The sequence below is a fragment of the Varanus komodoensis genome, unplaced genomic scaffold, assembly GCF_004798865.1.
Source record: "Varanus komodoensis strain SLA01 unplaced genomic scaffold, ASM479886v1 scaffold51, whole genome shotgun sequence".
Classification (NCBI taxonomy): Eukaryota; Metazoa; Chordata; class Lepidosauria; order Squamata; family Varanidae; genus Varanus; species Varanus komodoensis.
In genome coordinates, this window is record NW_025336100.1 from 5,002,638 (window position 1) to 5,023,558 (window position 20,921).

The 20,921-nt window shown below is 41.0% G+C and overlaps 1 protein-coding gene and 1 non-coding gene across 8 annotated transcripts in view; both read right to left on the minus strand.

Moving 5' to 3' along the window:
- Positions 1-20,873, minus strand: part of PTCD3 (pentatricopeptide repeat domain 3) — a 45,368-nt gene extending 24,495 nt beyond the window's left edge. For 6 of the 7 annotated variants that reach the window (XR_006416421.1, XR_006416420.1, XR_006416423.1 and 3 more), the window contains exons 1-13: positions 20,734-20,873; positions 19,473-19,522; positions 18,275-18,311; positions 16,536-16,581; positions 15,674-15,742; positions 14,635-14,739; positions 13,009-13,135; positions 8,000-8,115; positions 6,821-6,894; positions 5,849-5,936; positions 5,702-5,762; positions 3,125-3,207; positions 561-705 (exon numbers count right to left, since the gene is read on the minus strand). Coding sequence is in view for 3 of the 7 variants with exons in the window: in XM_044447409.1 (XP_044303344.1) it covers positions 561-705; positions 3,125-3,207; positions 5,702-5,762; positions 5,849-5,936; positions 6,821-6,894; positions 8,000-8,115; positions 13,009-13,135; positions 14,635-14,739; positions 15,674-15,742; positions 16,536-16,581; positions 18,275-18,311; positions 19,473-19,522; positions 20,734-20,846 (1,114 nt within the window). In the remaining 4 variants the exon portion in view is untranslated. Of the gene's footprint in view, positions 1-560; positions 706-3,124; positions 3,208-5,701; positions 5,763-5,848; positions 5,937-6,820; positions 6,895-7,999; positions 8,116-13,008; positions 13,136-14,634; positions 14,740-15,673; positions 15,743-16,535; positions 16,582-18,274; positions 18,312-19,472; positions 19,525-20,733 lie in introns of those variants that run through there. The other variant, XM_044447411.1, reaches the window with a different exon arrangement.
- On the minus strand, positions 3,297-3,441 carry LOC123031929. Its single transcript, XR_006416425.1, has one exon. It is a non-coding gene; the product is annotated as a small nucleolar RNA SNORD94 (small nucleolar RNA).
- Positions 20,874-20,921: the final 48 nt, after the last annotated feature.

Below are 20,921 nucleotides of genomic sequence, written 5' to 3' on the forward strand. Positions count from 1 at the left end.
AATGAGATTTAAATTTTTAAACACCATTTTATGATTTTTTGTTGCTGCTTATTTTATTTTTTAACTCTTGCTCACTTCCTAGAGAGACTGCTCTAATACTATAAGAGAGAGCTGCCAGTAAGACAACTTGAAGAATATAAAAACTTCAATTATTCCAGGGATTTCCAGTGAAGAGCCTAACTTTTTAGAGAAAATAGTTATATGGGCCCTTTTTGAGTGGAAAAGAATCAACAGAATGCTCAATATACAGAACAAAATATTTTAGACACACAGCACATCCTACAGTATGTACACATATGTTTACAGGTGATACATGTTTAAATGTTTTAATGCAAATCTACAGGCTCATTTTCAATGAACAGGATACCACACAGAAGTACTTCAGGAGTTCACAGATTTGCCCCAATTTTGTGGCAATGCCAGAATCACAAGGGGCTGCTGTTTGTATGAACCCTGTGGATGCTAATGACTAAAGCAGCCCCTTTCTGAACCATCACAATCACATTAATTACAGTTTTGACATGTTTATCTGTCTGGATACTATAGTAGGGTGATCTTACCTATATTTAGTGCATTCATCTCCTTCAGGACTCGCAGGCCAATAGACTTGCCTAAAGGGCCACACAACCTCAGTGTCTTCAGCAAAGAATTAAAGGTTAGCAGGTTTGGCTGTACATTCTGATGAGCCATCTGCCTCAGCAAGTTCTATAAACCATGATGAATCAGGAAACAAGAATTAGATTTGCGAATGTATAAAGATTTAAAATTTCCCCTCCCCTAGATTTTAAATATATGAAAATTGTCTCAAACAGTTGAAGATTAACACCTTTCCTTGACATTTATCAGTTCATTTACTCCTCAATATCGAAACAAATCTTTGGAAATCCAGGTCCCTCAAAACCAGTGGAACGCACATTCATATGATCCCTTGTTTTGTGTGTATAAATTCTAGTTCTTAAGCCAAGGCTTTGTAACTATCTTCAGTAGCCCAGAGTTATTTCTTCTTCAGTGATTGTGCAATGAAGTACCTCACAGATGTATTCATGTTACTTTGACTTTCCCACATATTATGGCCTTACAACTTGGAACTGGAGTAGATTTAACTGGCCCTGCTATCACTTGACGTATATAAGATACCCAACAGTGTTAAGGTGCAAACAGTTTTACTGTGAAAATTTTTACAATCAACAAAAAACAAACTGACATTTCTTGGTTGCATAAATGTCTTCCTTCACAGCTGCAGATCTCTCCAGCTCTTTCACTGTTACTATTGGCCTCTTGGTTGCCTCTCTTAATTAAAGCATTCTTTATCTGGACACTGAGTTTTTGTAGGCAGCTTTCTCTAAGATAAAATTGTGACCGAGCCATATTATTTCCATTTTGTAATATGGGCAGTCTCCAGCATACAAACAAGTCCCCTTCTTGAGAAAATGGAAATTAATTTTTAAGTCATATTTGTATGCAAGTCACCTCACACATAGTCGGCCCTCCACATTCAGGGGGTTTAGGGGTGCAGGACCCCTGTGAAAGTGGAAAAACTGCAAAAATCTCTACCCACCCTTCCAACTAAACTCACCAGTGCCTCCCTTTTGCAGCAAGGAAACACCAGAAAGATTTCCTTTGGAAGTCTCCCTCTCTCCCCTTTTGCTTCCTCTCTCTATGGCAACGATGATTTTCTGCAGTACTTTTAATTAATAGGCTTTATGGCAGGTCTTTCCTAAGTATGGGTTCTCTGTAACTCAGATATTCATAACTTGGGGACTGCCTGTAATGGACTTAGCAGTATTCTGGAGGATATTCATCGTATGGAATATTTTTATAAGCCAACAGTAACTGGTGTTTATGTACATCTTTATCCTGGAATTGTTTTGACACTTCCTTGGTCTTCATGACTCTGTTTTAGATATATTTTCCAACAAACTCTGAGGCTTTCCAGAACAAGTGCCTTTAATCTGGATCACATGACCCTGGAATTTCACACAGATAGACTCAAGTATGTGACTTCTGAGTTGCACCCAAGCCACTAGGCATGTTACAACAAAAGGGCTGAATGTTCATGAAACCCACAAGTGCCAGTCTGTTTTGGTTTCCTTAACTTTTGTGCCATAAAGCACATGTTTTGCAGATTCACAGTAGTGTGGAAATCAACTAGGAACAACACAAATTAAACCCATTTCAGTTTCAGGTTGCAACATGTCAAAATTTGGAAAAGTTGGGGGGGGGGTGACACTGTATATTTCATTTATTTTAGTGCCAATATAGATGAAATAGAGGATCATGATCCTAACTTTATCTTTATTTTTGGAAAAAGACATTAATAAGGATTAGTGAGAGCATATTAAGGCATTTGGGCATTTGAAGGTGCTGGTTAGAAACTGTTACACAATGATATATACTTGTAACTTTCTTGATATCCTAAATAATAAATGGCAAATTACTTCTCCTTTCTAATTTTTGTTGGTGCAGCAGAGTGTTGCTACATTGTTAGCATTTGCACTGGCGAAAAATGCACAATGAAAAAGCAAGATGCATCAGACATATCTGCAATCTAAAACAGACTCCATGTATGCTCTGCTGGTGTAAATGCCACTTACTATCTCCCCCTTCATAATCCATGGGCATAGAGATGTGATAATATTAGGTGAAAAGCCATGTCTGTGCTGACTCAGATTGTTGGCTAATAGAGCCTTGCCACATACACCTGATAACATTCACTGCATATTGCGTCGGGAGGACCACCTTTCCATGTCTCAGCTTCTACTCTTTTCCATCCATATCTAACTTTTACAAAGGTTTCCAAGAGTACAGCTGTGCTGCATCTAATGCAGCACAATTTGTGATGCTGCAATTAGACAAGAGCCACTCCATCAGATTCCATCCACTTCTAACTTGACACAAAAGACCATATACTCAGACTAGCCCACAGTATGAACAAATCTTTTGCCAGGTATTATACTACAGCATCCTCTACTTGGCTCATTTCTCATCTTCAAAAGTGTACTATATATAAACCCTTATTAAAAATATTGTATTACACTTAAAAGGTGGGACAGAAATTAATCTAAATAAATATTTGGCATAGCAAAGATACATTAAAACTTGTGAATTATGTATTTCTTCTTACATCAACAAGTTCCACTCTGTCAGAGTATTTCTCCTTCACTTGTGCAGCTGCTGAAATTAGTGCATTGAAAGTGTGCACATCAGCTGAAAGAAACAGAAAATCAGGTATACTATAAGCAGCTGTATTGAATAGTAGTTTCTCTATATTATGGTTCATACTTATTACTTCTAAGGCAGCTCAGTGTAAGGCAAAGTTTTCATGTGAGCCTTTCTCCAGTAAGCTAGCCACATGCCAACAATGCTGGAACACACAAAGCTCACACTCAGCTCCCATTATTTAGCTGAGGTCTGTACCCCTGCGCCAATCATCATTGCTGCATGAATCCGAGTTGTCAGAAAGCCACACAACAACCCAAACACTATTTATGGGGAGGGAAAGCAAGATCACAAGCAATATAATTATAGTGGCAGCCACTGCATTCCCACTAACACTGAAACATGTATTACAAGGGAAAGGGCATGTATAACAGAGATCTGGGCGGGAGAAGGGGGAGATGTCTCCCTCACTCAACTTTGCCTGCATGGGTACCTGATGCAGCACCAACCACACCCAGAAGGCAGGGGAAGGGGGTCGCCCTGGTTCACCAAGACTCAATTTCCCTTATGGGGCTTCCTGTCCCTTTGAGACCGGACCTAGAGTGTTTGTACCTGGTGTTGAGTGTCTGAAACAGATTAGGGGTTCTGCTGGTGTACTGTGCACCCTCTGGCCCATCAGAGTCCCTGGACCTGGTGTTGAGGACCCCCAGGATGTTTGTCCTGGAGGAGCTCAATTTCCATGCTGAGGCTGTGCTGTCCGGAGCAGTTCAGGACTTCATGGCTTCCATGGCAGCCATGGGGCTGTCTCAACATGTCACTGGCCCAACCCATGAAAGAGGTCACACTGTGGACCTGATTTTCTCGATGGGGCAGGAAGAGGGTGATCTGGAAGTGAGGAATTTGACCTTAACTCCTTTATCATGGTCAGATCACTTCCTAGTGAGGTTTGAGCTAGGGGCTGATCTCTCCCTCTGGAAGGGTGCGGACCTTATTAAGATGGTTCACCCCCAGAGTCTTATGGATCCAGATGGATTCCTGAGGGCTCTATCCTGTCCCCATGCTTTTTAACATCTATATGAAACCACTGGGAGAGATCATCAGGAGGTTTGGGCAGCGGAGTCATCAGTATGCTGATGACACCCAGCTCTACCTCTCATTTACATCTAATCCAGATGAGGCAGTGGCTGTCCTGAACCAGTAAGGGGCTGGATGAGGACCAATAAACTGAGACTCAATCCAGATAAGACTGGATTGGTGGGCAATGGTGACACATGCTCCGGTAACTTCCTGGTTGGATTACTGTAATGCGCTCTGCATGGGGCTGCCCTTGAAAACGGTCTGGATACTTCAATCGGTACAAAATACAGCAGCTAGGCTGCTGATGGGGACCAGTCATTCTCATATAATGCTGGTCCTCTATCAGCTACACCAGCTCCCAATTGAAGCCCGGGCCCAATTCAAGGTGCTGGTATTAACCTATAAAGCCCTAAACAGCTTGGGACCAGAATACCCAAAGGATCGCCTCCTTCCCTATATGCCCTCACACCCCTTAAGATCAGCAGGGGAGGCCTTGCTCCAGGAACTCTCTTTGAAGGAGATACGGAGGGTGTCTACCCGGAGGAGGGCCTTCTCTGCAGTGGTGCCCAGACTATGGAATGCACTCCCCAGAGAGGTCCTGGCACCGACTTTATGCTCTTTCCAGTGCCAGGTAAAGATCTTTTTATTCAACCATCATTTTAATAATTAAGGTTTTTAGACCTTAAGGTTTTAAGATCTTTTTTCCACAGTTGCATTTTCTACTCTTTTTCTCCTTCTTTTCCCTTGTTTTATGAAGCATTGTTTTATATTAATTTAATATCAATTGTTTTAACATTGTATTATGTAATATTTTAAATCCTTGTAAGCCATCCTGAGCAGTTCGTCGGAAAGGACAGGATATAAATGTTTGTTTAAATTAAATTAAAATTAAAAATGTTGGAAGTGAAAAAGAAGGCTGCTTTGGACACGCATTCCAATGTGTTGTGCGCATCTAGAATGCACTTTCCAGATGCCCAAACACCCAGAATGAATCTCTGAGCATGTGCAGAGTAGCTTGTTGGACCCAATCTAGTATTCACCACCAGGAACTCACCCTATGAGCATGCTTTGTCCCCCATCCCCTTGAGAGGGATTTTTTTGAAAATGGGCATGCCTCCTCTCTGCACGCCTGTCTTCTAATTGGGCCAACTTCCTCTGCTGATGATGCATCATTGGGTCAACAGCAGTGCCTGCCTCATCTGTATCTGAGCAACTCCTCAGCTGCAAGTCCCCTCCTGCCAACTGTATTTCTTGGTTATTTCCAAAGATTGCCTGCACACCTGGGGAGTCTGGCCTCGAGATAGGTGCCTCTTCTCCTTCTTCTGGAGACCAGCCAGCAGCCCTTGAGACTGTGTGCCCAAAGCATCTTTCTTACTCACAACAGTCCAGGTTACTAAGCACCATCCCAATCTTTCAGAATTCAGCTATACGAAGTAAATTAAAGTTAAACATCCCCAGAACTCACCATTAAGCCTGTTATTCTGTAACTCAGTATACATGTCAAAAGCATTTGTGTATGCTCTATGCTGCAAGGGTAAAAAAAAGAGTTAGAAATACTTGTAGATAAAGAATCAACAGAAGCCTATGTAGTGTAAAAAAAATACAACTCTACCTTCACCATTCCTCTGATCATTGTGCAATAGGAATGTGCATTTTTTTCTGGCATCAGGTTAAATATTCTCTCTGCATTATTGTTTTTCCTGTTATTTGGAAAATAACATGACATTTCAATCTATATTTGCAAATATTCTTAAAAAATTGTTCATATGAAAGATGTGCCAAAATCCATGCTGGGCTATGAACCACACATATGCTGCACATATGGGATGTGTTCATATCTATAGACTCAGAAAGGTCATCTGTTGCAGGCCAAGGCAAGATACAAAATACTTATACTGCTGTATTGGATGTCATGGTGCCTCTGAATTACTGGGTAGGTAACATATATTACAATATCTAAATTTAACATGTTCCAGTCTACGTGTATTAATACACCTATTGGTCCATTAGGGTAGAGTACTTTCAACCAGAAATTATAAATATTTCATGCAATCTGGGTAAAATTATACAAGCACAGAGGAAATTTAAACATCACAGCACATACGCAGTGGTCAATTAAGTGGGAATAGAAGCCTAATTCTACTCCTCCACCATGTTCTTGAGTGTGTAAACCTGCTGTCCCACAGCAAGTTAAGTATGTGCATTTTGTGAAGGTATGTAAGCCTTTCTTTAATAATTCCAAAAAGGATTGCTTGATTTATAGTATTGGGTGCATACCTATAAAGCATTTCAAGGAGGCTCTAGATGTTAATTTTCCCTACTCATGTTTGGCTCACAAATTCTGTGTATTAGAATCATGGCTGAACATTTGTAAATCAAAGGCCTTTTTTAAAATCTAGGATTACTTTGATTATTAAATAGTACATTCCGTTTATAGTCAAATATATTTATCACTATATGGTACAAAGCGTTCCCACTGCTTCATCTTTTAAAAAGGGCCTAATATCATATAAATAAATTTTCAGGATTTCCTAACAGAAGTCATACATGTGTCCCAAGAAAATGCTGGCACCATTTTTAATACCTCCACTTAATGCCAAGGTCATCAAAAGTATTCCTGAAGTTGCCTCTGTGCCTTTTTTTTTCTGGAACATCTTCCTGAAAAAGAAAAAGTGAAATGCCAGTCTTCTAGCACATGCACAGCTAATTCAAAATCTTTTTGCAACCAATAGATCTGGGGGAAGAAATTCATGGAACAAGCACTTGAGTAACCAGATGTTTTTGCTTTAAGCATGTCCTATGGTGGAAGTTGGCTGGGACTGCTTTGGAACGGCATGGAAAAGTTGTATGCTCTTAACTTTAAGAATTCAGTTTCTTACAGAAATTTCTTACAAGAATTCACAGAACAACACATCACTTTATACCAAGAATTTCTATAAGGAAGGGATGGGGAATCTTCAGTTCCACAGGTTCCCTCCAAGGCCCTGCCTGTCTATCAGTGCTAGAGAACAGTTCAGTGGAAATCTGCTAAATATTCTGATTAAATAAAAGCAGAAAGTCCACATTCTTCTTTAAAGAAAGGACATGTTTAGAACATGTATATATTGTTCTATACAATATTTCAGAGCAGTGAACAATGAAGACAAAAAATAAACAGACTAAAACAGAATGTAAATAAAAAAGTGTCTGCTCAAACAAGGAAGTCTTCCTATAATAAAGACGTTTTTTGGGAGGCACTGGAAACAACACACCATGTTTGTCACACCTCCAGAAACAGGAAATTTCACTAAAATGGAGTCACCACACTAAAAGTTATTTTCTGGGTGGACTTCAATCAGGCCATTGGCCCATGTGGAACTACCAGAAACATGCTATCTGATGACTTCAGTGCCTGGGCAAACCGATAAGGGGGAAGGCACTCTTCTCAGGTATCCTTGTCCTAAATCAATAAACCTGGCCAAGCAGCAAACAGCCAATGTAGTTCCTTTAGCAAAGGAGCTATGTGTTGAGATAGGACAGCTCCTGACAACAGCAGAGCTGCCATATTCTACACTGTTCCAGATTCCAGACCAACACTGTACAATGCCTTTCTCTCTCCACTGAAAGGCACTGAGCAATTGTCCCCTGTGACACTGGACCAAGGCTTTAGGAGAAGTGATCATCTAGCCCTAGGGATGACCTGGCTGACAATGCAGACACTTGGCTGAAATAGTTCTCCACCCATGATATAAACATTCTATTACTCACACACAAACTTGCTTACCAGTTCTTCTAACTCATTCTCATCTTCACGAGAGCTCTTTTGACCAGGTTCTCTGTCACCATAAAAACATAAGAGATCCAGAAGACTGTTTGATGTCTCCAAAGAGATACATGCTCCTGACAATGAAAAAGCCATGAAGTGTAAATTAACAGATTTGGAACTAGTATGCATGGACATTCACATCACTTGATAAAAGAGTCAGACATGTGAATTCTCTCTTTTTTGGTATGTTTTGAGTCAGTTTTAAGCAATATTACAATTCTATGATTTTAAAACTGTGAAAGCAATGCAGGCTGTAGATGTTACAATTATCAACTGATGAACATATGTTGAATTACTCTCAGTATGCATATTCACTTTTCAAAATATTCTCTAAGACTAACTTTAAAAAGCTTCACAAAAAAATAACAATGCCAACCTATTTTAACAGTAGAGATTAAAATACATGGGCAGTGCAGTCCAACATAAACTGTCTGTAACTTTCTGAACTTGGAGGATTATGGGCCTCCTGCCAAGGCTGGTAGATTCTTCTCCAACGTTGGCTGCCTAAGTTTTCTGCTGTGGCTCACAGAGAAGACAGGCTCAAATGCTACTAGGATATGCTGCATCCAGGCAAGTCCTTACTCTTTCTTTTCCCATGGAATGCCCAACCAATGCTGGCTCCAACGTCAGTTCTCTGGAGCTGCAGCCAGCCTTAAAAGAACCATGTGGGCTGCAAAAATGAGAATGGGGAGGGGGTCAGGCCACAGGATTGTGTCCTTAACCAATATAAAAGAGCTCATTTAAATCTAACCAGTCCCAAAGGAAGATGGCTGAAGTGGTAAGATGTTCCAATGCTTGCTTTTTAACTCAGAAGTTATGCCAAATATGTAAACAATTTAGTAAGACATTGCAGGGATTAAATAACAACTTGGAAATGACACAAAAGACATAATATGCTCATAAGCTATGGGCAATTTGCTACTACTTCCCTGCCCACAACTTGTCTTTGTGTTTAATGCGCAACAGCTTATGAGAATGCCTTCTCTCCAGAGTCTCAGTCTCCCCATAGAGTTTCTCTGTATCTGCTATGATGACTGAATGGAGAAGAAGTGCTCTGTCTGACTTTTCAGCACATGTATTTTTTCCAAGGCACTCATTCAGTTATGTAAGGGCTGCTGCTCTGAATTTTCTGGTGCTGCTTATTTTGCTATGGGTTTTTAATTTATATTTCATTGGGGGCATTATTCTTCAGCTTTATTATTTGATTATTTGGTTTCTCCAAGTGCAAAGAGCCTCAATGACAAAGTGTCAGCACAGAAGTCACTTAAGAAAGAAGATAACTGCTAATTACTGATCTACCAGGTAATCTTCTAAGCTCATAGACTGTCAACTCAAGCAAATATGAGTGCCCAGAAAACAGAGAAAATTCCAGAAGGGGAACCCTTTAAAAATGTACAGTGGAGAGATAAATCTCATGGGGCTATCCAGAAGGAATTCACAGTTCAAACACAAAGTCCCTAGAGCAGTGGTGGCGAACCGATGGTATGCGTGCCACTGTGAGCACGCAGAACTCTCTTAATTGGCACGTGAGCCAAGTCGCGCCAGCATTGCCCCAGCAGCTGAGCATTGGATAACAGCACACATAGGGGCCATGCGCATGCTCAGAAAGAAGTAGCAGCACCAGGTGATACCACGACTCATTAGCCATGACTCGTCCAAGCTTTTGCATGGCAGGTCAGTGTGTTGCCTGGACTGGCTGTGAGTTGTTTTTTCTAAACCTCAGTTTCAGGTTTTATTGCAGTGTTGGCACTTTGCGATAAAAAAGTGGGTTTTGGGTTGCAATTTGGGCACTCCGTCTCTAAAGATTCACCATCACTGCTCTAGAGTGAGTTTGCTTAGAAACACAAAGTGAAGGATAGCTTCTCTTTGGGCTCAGTATAGGATCAGGTTTTGGGGGCCTATAAATAAGTTCCCAAAGTAAAATTCAAAAATACATCCCAAGTTTTGAGTTCAATCATGTTTTAGTTTAAAAACACACACAGGAACTCATCCCTTGCAAACCACTTCCCTTCAGAAATTGCTTTTATCTGCTGTCACCTCTGATGACTCACTAATTACTGAACTCTCTCCTTAAAAAAGTATCTCCACTCTTGCTGAGGAGATACTTATTCCCATTCACTGGAAGCTAATACAGACCAGGAGTTCAGCCACAACTTCCCTGCTTTTCAAATGAGGCCCACCAAATCAGATTGTTTACAGCAGCAGCTCACCCAGCCTACTTAGATAAAAAGGCAGACTTGCAAGGAAGGTGGCTCTCTGAAGGCAAAGACCCCTGCTGACAAAGTGTCAGCACACGAGTGAATTAAGCAACCATGCAATTTTGGCAACAAGGCAAGAGAACTTCTTTCTTTTCTTCATAGTAAGCAACTGTAAATTAATAACTAAAAGCATATTCCTCACCCGTGCCTAGAGAACAACACAGTTTTCCAGATAAACAAACCCATTAATACCAACAAAGCAGTAACTACCTAATGCTGAAAGCAGAAAGCCAGCTATTCAGCCACATGCATCATTATCTGTCAGCAGGACAGATAGTGGGTATGTGGATCTGTGTTTGCTGTGATGCCTTGCTCCAAGGGAACAAGTTTGCTCCCTTGAAGTTAAAGCTGCTGACCTGGTAAAGCTAAGTGAGACTGGCTGACAAGACCATCAGGGACCAAACAGCAAGGTCCCAATGTCTGGGTGAACGTTCCTCTGCAGTCATGAAAAATAAGGGTCACTGGGATTGATGGCATCATTCCAAGAAGAGGGAAAAGAAGAGGCTCATTTTCTGGAAGATGAGCAACTATCCTCTTGCACTGAGAACTGGCAATAGCAAATTAAAGAATAAAAAGCAGAGAGGGAATAAATGGCAATTTCTCCCTAAAGAAGGTTCTACACAGGGGGATCCCACAAGAATTTTTATTAAGACTATTGCTTTTCAATGTATTCATTACAGGTCTGGAATTAGGACTCAGTAGTATAGTAGCAAAGTTTGCTGGTGACACCAAACCATTCAGGGTTGTTAAAAAGGATTGTAAGGAGCACAAAAGGGAGCTGTCCAAAGTGGGAGAATGGGTATCAAAATGGTAAATGCACTTCAGTATAAGCAAGTGTAAAGTGATGAACTCTGGGGCAAAATATCCCAGCTTCAAGTATAAGCTGATGTGATCTGACCTACCAGTAACTAACCAAGAAAGAGACCTTGGGATTGTGGTGGACAACTTGATAAAAAGGTTGATCCAGTGTGCAGCTATGTGAAAAAGGCAACCTCTATGTTAAGCACAATTAGGAAAAGAACGGAAAACTACCAAAAACATATTGCCTTTACAAATCTATGGTGCAACTACTCTTACAAGTGTGTATACTTCTAGACATTGCACCTTCAAAGGAGTTGGAAAAAGCACACAAAAATGATAAATGGATGGACTAACTTCCCTATGAGGAAAGGTTCAAACAACTGAGATTGCTCAGCATAGAAAAAAGGCAAGTGAAGGGAAACTTGATATAGGAATACAGAATTGTGTATGGTACAGAGAAAATGGAAAGGGACATTTTCCTCCTTCTCCCAGAATACTAGAACTTGGGATCATCCAATGAAACTGGTGGAAGATTCAGGACAGATGAAAAGAAGCACTTTTCCACACATTTCCATGAGAGGTAGGGGCAGCCACCAATTTGGATTAGATGGAGTCACAGAAGCAGTCAGCATGTGCTTAAGCAGACTCTGGGGGATGGTGGAGGACAAGAAGGCTTAGAGAAATGTTGTCCATGGGGTCGCGATGGGCTGGACACGACTTCGCGACTAACAAAGAGATTGGATAAATTCATGAGGGAGAAGGCTATTAACGTCTACTAGTCATAATGGCTATATGCTACCTGTTATACCTGTACTGTACTACGTACATTTGCCGGGAAACATGGGCTGGAGGAGGCTGTTGCACTAACAACCATTGTATGGGATCTCATGGGCAGCTGGTAGGCCACTGTGTGAACAGAATGTTGGACTGGATGAACCTTTGGACTGATGCAGCATAGCTTATTATCTTCTTGTGATCTTTGAACAAGACATCTTGAGCTTTAAAAAGTGTGATATTTATGTTTTAAATAAATAATGTCAAGTGATCTTCAGCCATATTCACCTTTGCTTGTTGACTCATTCATTCAGCTTCTCATAAACCTGATGAAGCAGGTTTTTAATTGCTGAAGCACATGACACTGCAGGTCATATGGCCTTTATATTAGCTGGACCCACCTTTTGTGGAAAATCTTTAGTAAAACGAAGTTCTATTGTTAGATATAAAGAAAGCAATTTAATAACAACTTAAGCTAGACACAGTATTTACAGTGGTACCTTGGCTCACAAACTTAATCTGTTCCAGAACTCTGGTTGTGACCCAAACTGGTCATGAGCAAAGTCAAATTTCCCCATAAGGTTCAATATAAATAAGGTTAATCTGTTCTGTAACTATTTTGTTTTTTAAACACAAAAATTTGAAGCGGGCGCGCTGGGGGGGGAGACAGGCACAATCATGGGTGTGCTCAGGGGGAGGTGGGCATGATTGTGGGCACGTTCATGGGGAGGCGGACATGCTTGTGGGTGCTCAGGGGGGGAAGGCGGGCACACTGGGGGGAAGGTGGATGCGATTGCAGGTGTGCTGGGGGATGTGGGTACGCTGGGGGTGAAGGCAGGCGCAACTGCAAGCATGCTTGGGCGGGAGGCAGCCGCACTTGCGGGCACACTGGGGGGCAGGCGGCTGCGATCGCAATCACCACCTAATGCAGAGTTTGTGACCCAAGGCAAAATTTTCCAGAAATTTATGTTCGCAACCCGATTTGGTCATGAACTGAGGCATCCATGAGCCAAGGTACCACTGTAATTACAGAGTGCCACCCTACTAATGGCTACACAGAAATAAATCCCATTAATTTTAATAGGACTTATTTCCAAGGTAAGTGCATACAGGATCACAGCTTTAGGTTGGTACCTGCTTGCAAAAGTTGATCATACATTTCCACAGAAGCTTTTACTTTTCTGAGCTGGATCTGATTTTTAAGTGTGCTCTCATTCATGTCTTCATTCTGAACTATGTTGAACCCCTCTGGCATGAGACACTAAAATGAGGTAACAAGAAGACTATTTTTAGATTATTTAAAGAGGCAGAATTCACCAATGCTCTCTTATTGTCCAAGCATAATTTTTTTGGATTTAACACAAGCTTCCAACATATCACCATGCCCACATGATTTCTATTTTGAAAAACTGGAAGAATGATTGGTATTCTTAGGCATTTCTGGTTCCCTTTGTTTATGCTTAATTAAGTGGACTGATTTGTATATATAGCCAGACATCAGCATTTGGATGCATATTAATTAAATGGAAGTGATGAATGCCCTTTAGATGCTCTTTCCTTGTCCTTGGGATCTTCAACAAGTTTTATATGCATCCTGGAATTCAGAGACCTACTCATTGATTCAGCCTATAAATCATCTCAGTCTCATGAGATAAAAAGCTTCCTGAAATGCCTAAATAAATGTAAGATTGGACTTGCTTCTCTAAAAACATATAGCTTCCCTAAAGACATGTAACAGTCTTAGGGTATGTAACCCTCAGCCCCTTCTTCTACAGCTCATAAAACTGGTAAAACCCCTCCATCTTTCCTCACATTAACAAAATGCTACTATGTGCTGCTATTAGCAGTGCTGGGAAAGCAATTAAATTGAAATGACTGAGGGATGGGAGAGGTGAAAAGCCTGAGAGATCCAGCTACTTTCTCCTGTGACTCACGGAGGTAGAAGTGCTCTTGGTGGTCTCTGCTGGGGGATAAAGGGAGAAACTTGCACAGCCACACACGTAAATGCACACACAGCAATCCCTACACTCAGTGGGCTGAAAGGGAGGTATCAATCTCCTTATTGAGAGGTGTGTGCACATACACAAGAGAAGAGTAGGCAGGTGGACCTGCACACACATGTACCCCACCCACCTGCCAGCTGACATCAGAGGTTAAGAAGATACTACACCCTGTTCTTGAGCTCACATATACCTTCACACTACGCTTGCTGCCTAATTCTTCCAGAATGGAAATCAAATGTATGCCCTAGTGTAGTCTTCCTTAGCCAAGTGCTGTCCAGATGTACTGGACAGCAGCTCTCCGCTTTTCTGCCTACCGGTCTTGCAGGCTGGAGCGGAAGGAAACATTCAAGGGTACCAGGTTGGATAGCAATAAAGCTAGCTTTACTGCATAGCTGGGACTCCAATGTATCATATGGCTGCCTAAACAGAGAAGGAAGAATAGCAAGTTTCTCTATAGTCCTGAACTTTTTATCTGTACTCAAGAAGACCCAACAAATGCACTTCACTATGCAGAAGATCATGTGGTACTTTCCTGAGGTAACAATGCATGTTTGCTCAAGTAAAGTACATGTTTAGTATCATTCCCCTCATACCACATAGGAATTGTGTATCTGAACAGGACCCTTATTCACCTGATTCAAACTTGATTTTAAATTGTATTCAAATTACCTTATTTATCTTGCAAATCATACACAGGATCTACCAGTTCTGCTTACTGACAAAAATGAATGCGTACGAAAATAGAAGCATAATTTACCGGAATGTGAGGTTCAGCGATATCCTTCTCAAAAAAGTTAGGATGTGTTTCAACAATGTACTTTGCTGCATTTTTCCCAGATTCTTTTGATAATGAAAATATACGCTATAAAAAGAATATATTTATATTATTTGCTGTACAAGAAAAGGTTGCAATGAGGGAGAATAAAATAGCTTTCTAACTAGTATTCATTCTGAAGCATGTACTAAAAGTATGCCCAAATCTTTTCCCATAATTTCTATATTTTTGTAGTTTAAATTGAGTATGACTTATGCAATGGAAGAAGATATAACCCTCTCCATTAAGCAAATACATACTTTTGAAGAATGGAGGGTATCCAGGCTAGATTCCCTTAGGGTGATTATTCTAAATAATCACTTGGGTGACAGTACCGAGATAAGTTTCCAAGGGATGGTGGAATGGAGAAGGAATTATGAATGGGCTGTTGTTGCAGGGATTTATCTAGGCAGGAAATTTGAACAGTTACGCCCGCAATGCCTTAAATTTTTTTAGAGATGTCTATTACAAGTTTCTACAGTTCTATACAAAACAGTTTTACGCAAAACACAGAACAAGCAGATTGAGCGTCTAAATCATGTACATGGAAGAGAAAAACAACTGGTGTTTCAACTCACATCACAGTCCACATCTTTCTCTATATAACAGAATCTCTCTGTGGTAAAAAAAGGAACCCATGAAATGGTACTTCACAAAGTTCAACTGGCAGCCAAACTCAATAGGCATCTGATTTTTCAACTTCTAACTCAGCCTTTCAAGCAGAAAGGGAATGAAATTCCTCAATCCTAAAAGTGCACTTTCACAAATTTAAGTGGCACTACAGACTTCAATGTATATAAGGGTACATGATTTTATTGCATGCTTTATGAATTGGATTTTTATCCCACCCCATTAGCCGTAAGGCTCTCTTAAAGAGTTTAATACATTAAGCAGTATAAACATATTATTATAAATAAACACTGTGTCCCAAAATCTAATCATCATCATTTCTGGCAAAACAACATTTAAAAGAGTTACTTACAAAGTCAGTGCTGGTTCTAGGAATAAGATATGGGTCATCTTGAAACATGAAGTGAGCAGCTGTGGTATCCTGTATAAAAAAGATAAACAAATTGCAAATTCTATGCAGAAAAAAACATTGTAGGTTCTTTGCCCCACATTACTAGGGTTAAAAGTTGTGCCTAAATGTTTTGCGTAACAAACATTCTTTATACTTAGAAAAGAACTACTTTGAAGACAGCACTCTTACTGTACATTCATTAAGGATGCCATCCAATATGGCTGCGCATAATTTAGTTGCCAAGAAGTACTTCCGGACAGTTAGGACCCTGAGAGTATGGAATGGGCTTCCACAGGAGGTGGTTGAGGCCCCATCGGTGAGGGTGTCCAAAGATAGGCTAGACATACACATGGTGGGCATGTCGTAAGCGGAGCCGGCTGGAGTCAGGGGTCAGACTAGATGGCGCGGGAGACCCCTTCTGACTTGCTCTTTTTCTGTTTCTACAATCCTCCAAACTTGGAAGATTATGGGAAAGATCAGCACTGACTGCAAGGGCAGAAGGAGGGGCAGGCTTTTCCAAGGTCAGAGCTAGGACTCTGATGCATCCTATGGCTGTCTTGACAGAAAAGTATAGTCTTGAGGATGAGCACATGATGATGCACCATTCTATGCAGATCACTTTTACACTCTGAATTTGGACGTTATTGATGGAATAATATGCTTCCTGCATTTATTCAGAATTATTTGAATACAGCATGTCCTCTATGAAAAGCTAATACTAAGAACAATAAAAATGCTAGAAAAATCTTGTATTTTGTAGTTTATGGTGTTTCATTAATAACAAATGAACAACAAACATGATGCAACTTTTTAAAGCACTTACCCTGTTTACAGTTGATGCAAGTGCCTGAAGAACAGCTAATTTATCCCTAAATTTAAGAAAACTGTGTTAAATACTAAACTTTCAGCATCATTAAAATGTTTTCACTCTGAAGTAGAGAACCATCATGTCCTCCTGAATCACCTCTTTGATAAGGGCTTTGGGGGCAATTTTGCATTTCTTGAGATTCCATTTCCCGAAAGAGGGGTGAAATGGGGACTCCTGTTGCACTCTGTGGCTTTTGGTGTGTCTCAGGATTGCATCTTGCTCCCACTTTAAAAAAACATTTACATCAAGCCACTAGAAGGCATCCCAGTGGGACAAGGGATCTGGAGTATACTGGCTCATCTATACACAGGTAACACACAACTTGTGCTCTTCAATTTTCTCTGCTTTAAAGGAAGTACAGAGATTCTGAATCAGTACTCTGATGCAGTTAACAAGTGACAACTTAATTCAGAGTAGAGGTTCTCCTGGTTAAGAAAATACCTGATCTGGGAATAGGGTTTAATCTTTTATTCCCAACGGAACAGAATGATACCAACTACCCGGGGGGAGGGGGGAATCAGTTTACAGTCTGGGAATATTCATAGGCACTCTGAGGAGGAAAAAGAGCCTCTGTGGCCAGGAAATTGCTAAATGCACCTGGTTCTAAGAAGGTCAAATCTCATCTGGTCATAGTATGTATGTCATAGCTATAATCAGAAGAGATTTGTCCAATGCATTTTGCAAGGTCTGCATCTGAAAGTTTTTGGAAACTTCAAGGTTGACACAAAGGGTACTGGTGAGTGAGAATATATCACATCCATTTTATAAAAGCTGTACTGGCTTCCAGTTAATTCCTAGACACAATTCATTGATGTTTACAACCTTCAAAGCCCTGAAAGAATGATCTATGTTTCCTCGAAAGCATTTAGGGAGCTATAGGATAATTCCAATGTTCAAATCCAAGGCTGGAAACAGTGCCCTGACCGCAGAACTTAGGACTGGTGTTCTGACCCTCTTTTCCTTTTCCATAGCTGCTACAGAAGCAACTGCATCAACTGCCTCCAAGACTGGAAAATCAACCTTGGAGAGTGGGTAATGGGGCAGGGAGAGGGAGACTAGTGCAACCAGATCAGAAAGTATCCTGACAGCACTGCAGCTTCCTTCCCTTCCAAACCTCCTCAGCTAGAAGGCCAAAATCAGCCATCTAGCTGAAATGAAGAATGAAAGGTTGAGATCACTATTCGTCATGCTTTGCACTGGATGCTCATAAGGCCCTGAACAGTACTTAGCATCCTAAATAGTCTGCCTATTTTTAAACTCTGCAAGCTCTTCTCTGCATTCCAGGATAGCCATGATTAGTTGGGATACAGGTATTTCTTGGCTGTAGCCAAATTTTAGAATGATCTTTCCCAGGAAGTCCATTTTGTCTCCTTTCTCTTAAGGATCCATCATTAAGAAATTTCTGTTCCAGGAGTTGTCTGACCAACAGTTTTAATGCAAGGATCTTTTAAAGTCTTGATTTGCTATCTCTATTTTTAAAGGTTTTATGGTATTACTATTATTGTTTTATTGGTAGATTTCAACCTTGTTGTAAGCCACCCCTGAAGACTAGGACTACAATTGGAAAACAGGTTGCAAATTTCATAGTATAGTATAGTATAGTATAACATTAATTAATTAATTAAAATATTTTTATGCCGCCCCATTCGCCGAAGCCTCGGGGCGGCTTACAACATTTAATTAAAAACACTCACCAAGTTTTTTTCCTTGGACGAATACTTTCTTCAGCAACTGTGAAAAACAAAGATTTTACTCATATTAGCAAAGAATATATGTCTGCTACTATAAAGAGCTTAATTCTGTGAACAATTCTTTCTTGGCATGAAAGGTTAGTATTTGTTAAAGTAAATACTTAAATAAAATAAATAAATGTTGCTTGTACCAGAATTTTTCTTTGCTAGTTATACAAACAGCAATTGCCCTAGAGGCCATAGGATGGCTTGGAAAACTTCTGAGCTCCAAGACAATATGACTGAAGGGAAAATCAACCTTGGAAAGGGAGGGAGAGCATGTGTTCCGGTGAGCAAGAAGATGAGACCAGGGTATGAATCACCTTAAGCCTACTCAGCCTCCTCCTCTCCCCCACCAAAGTAGACCTGCTTGAAAGGCTAAAAAGCCCATTTTGAGAAAATAAGAGACATTCGAGGATAGGGAGACAAAGAATGCCTTTGTGGCTTCTCTTGCCCTGCTGTCTTCAAGGTGCTTGGAAGTCTTTGAGGTCAGGAGCTCCCAAGCAGTATAGATTATGCTGTTAAACACATTTACTTAGAAGTCCAGTATCTGTAAAGCTGACATATTTTAAAAGAATATGCTTAGGATCATATATCACACTAAAGTGCAGATGATTCTCTCTCTCTCTCTCTCCCTCCCTCCCCACACACACACACAAATAGTAAAAACAACACTAACAGTTAAAATGCTGGGAAAATAAGAAGGTTTTGGCCTGGCACTGAAATGAAAAATGCATCAGCGCCAGGTACACCTCTCTGAGGAGCCAATTCCATAGCCAGGGCACCACCACAGAGAAGGCCCTCCTCCGGGTAGTCACTCTTCTGATCTCCTTCAAAGAGAGCTCCCAAAGGAGAACCTCACTCTAGATCTTAGAGGCCAGGCAGGTATATATGGAAGGGGGTCTTAAGCCATTTAGGGCTTTATACGTCATCACGAGTACCTTAAATTGAACCCAGACTTCAGTTGGAAGCCAGTTCAGATGGCACAGGACCAGCATTGTGTGTGTATATCTGCTGGTCCCTGGTAACAACCTGGCTGCTCTGTTTTGAACCAACTGAAGTATCCGGACCGTTTTCAAGGGCAGCCCCACATATAGAATGTTACAGTTGTCCAATATTTGAAAACATACTTTTTAGAAATGCAAACACAAAAATATTGTACCTTCCAAGCTTGGGGATTTTTCCTGCAGGGTCACATTCTCTGAGCTGTGTCTATGGAAATCAACCATAATATTTTTAATAAGCACATATAATGCAAAAATAGTTCTATAGCATGCTGTAGAACTGAAGAATACTAAGTACTTACAATATCCAACTTAAGTTTAGATTGCAAGAGTAGACTATGCAAGGGTATCACATACAACATATAGAAATGAATCAAATGAATTGCCTCCTTTAAACCTTTAAACCTCCCAAGGCAGCTCTCTAGAGGGTTGGAGGATACAGGGCGTATGGCAGCAGAGGGATAAAACAGGAAGGGTAAATTGCCAAAATCAGGTGAAAGCACATGGCTCAAAAGGAGATTGTCCTGTCAAATTAAAAACAGGAAATGAATGCCTGGAACCTTTTTACATTAAAAGTGTGAGATTAATAGAGCTACCACTGAGAATTACTACAAAGGAATGGGGACACCCCTGGCATGTCCTCCACAAAATATAGAAGTCATAGCACCCATGCCTTTGGTGAATTCCAAAGGAGAAGTGTGATAACTGAGAAGGCCCTTTTCCTCATCAGTTCCCCCCTCACTTCATTTGGGAGGGGTTCACGAAGGAGCGCCTCCACTGATGACCTAAATGATCTGGCAGGGATATATGGAGATAGGTTTTCCTTTAGATAGGTATTAGGGTGTTCTCTCTCTCTCAATCTGTGTGTGTGTGCGTGTATATTTGTATGCATCTGTTCAAATTTGTTTTTAATTTTTGTATTATAAATTTTTAATAAAGTTGTACTATGTTTTAATATGGTGTATTTTACATTTTATTTTCAGTGCACTGATGTGAACCGCCCACAAAGGTTTAGCTATTGGGGGACATAGAAATTAAATAATAAAATAAATCACAGTCCTTTCACTACTGTGCCGAAAATAGTAGGGCTAAACAGATGCTGCAGAAACACGTCTTGGTTGCAACAAAGGTGATCACACTTCCTTCACAGCCGCCTACACCGCTCCCTCCCACCTCAGAGTCACCAGGCTGCAATTTCACCTCGTGCTTTATTTACCGGCCGCCAAAGACACAGCACTCTTGACAGCGCGAAGTAGAGACCAGACCGCAACGAAGCAGAAGTTGAAAGCACATGGTGCCACTCTACCCTACCTGCCTTATGGCGTCCCTCCTCCCGAGCCCTGCATATCCTAGCATAGGCACTTCAGAATTGCCCTCCACTTATGCCGCCGTCGTGGCCCTCCTCGCGTTCAGCCTTACCTGAGGCTCTGCTCCGCGAACGACCTAAATACGCCCGAATGGATCCGGTTTCCCGTTGAGAACTCTTGGCGGCCCGAACGGCTCAGTAACCGCCACCACCACGAGGCCGCCATACTGGTACTAAGGGAAGTGCCGGAAGGAGAGGAAGCCGGAAACGGAAAGTACCATTGAGATGCGCTTCCCTTGCA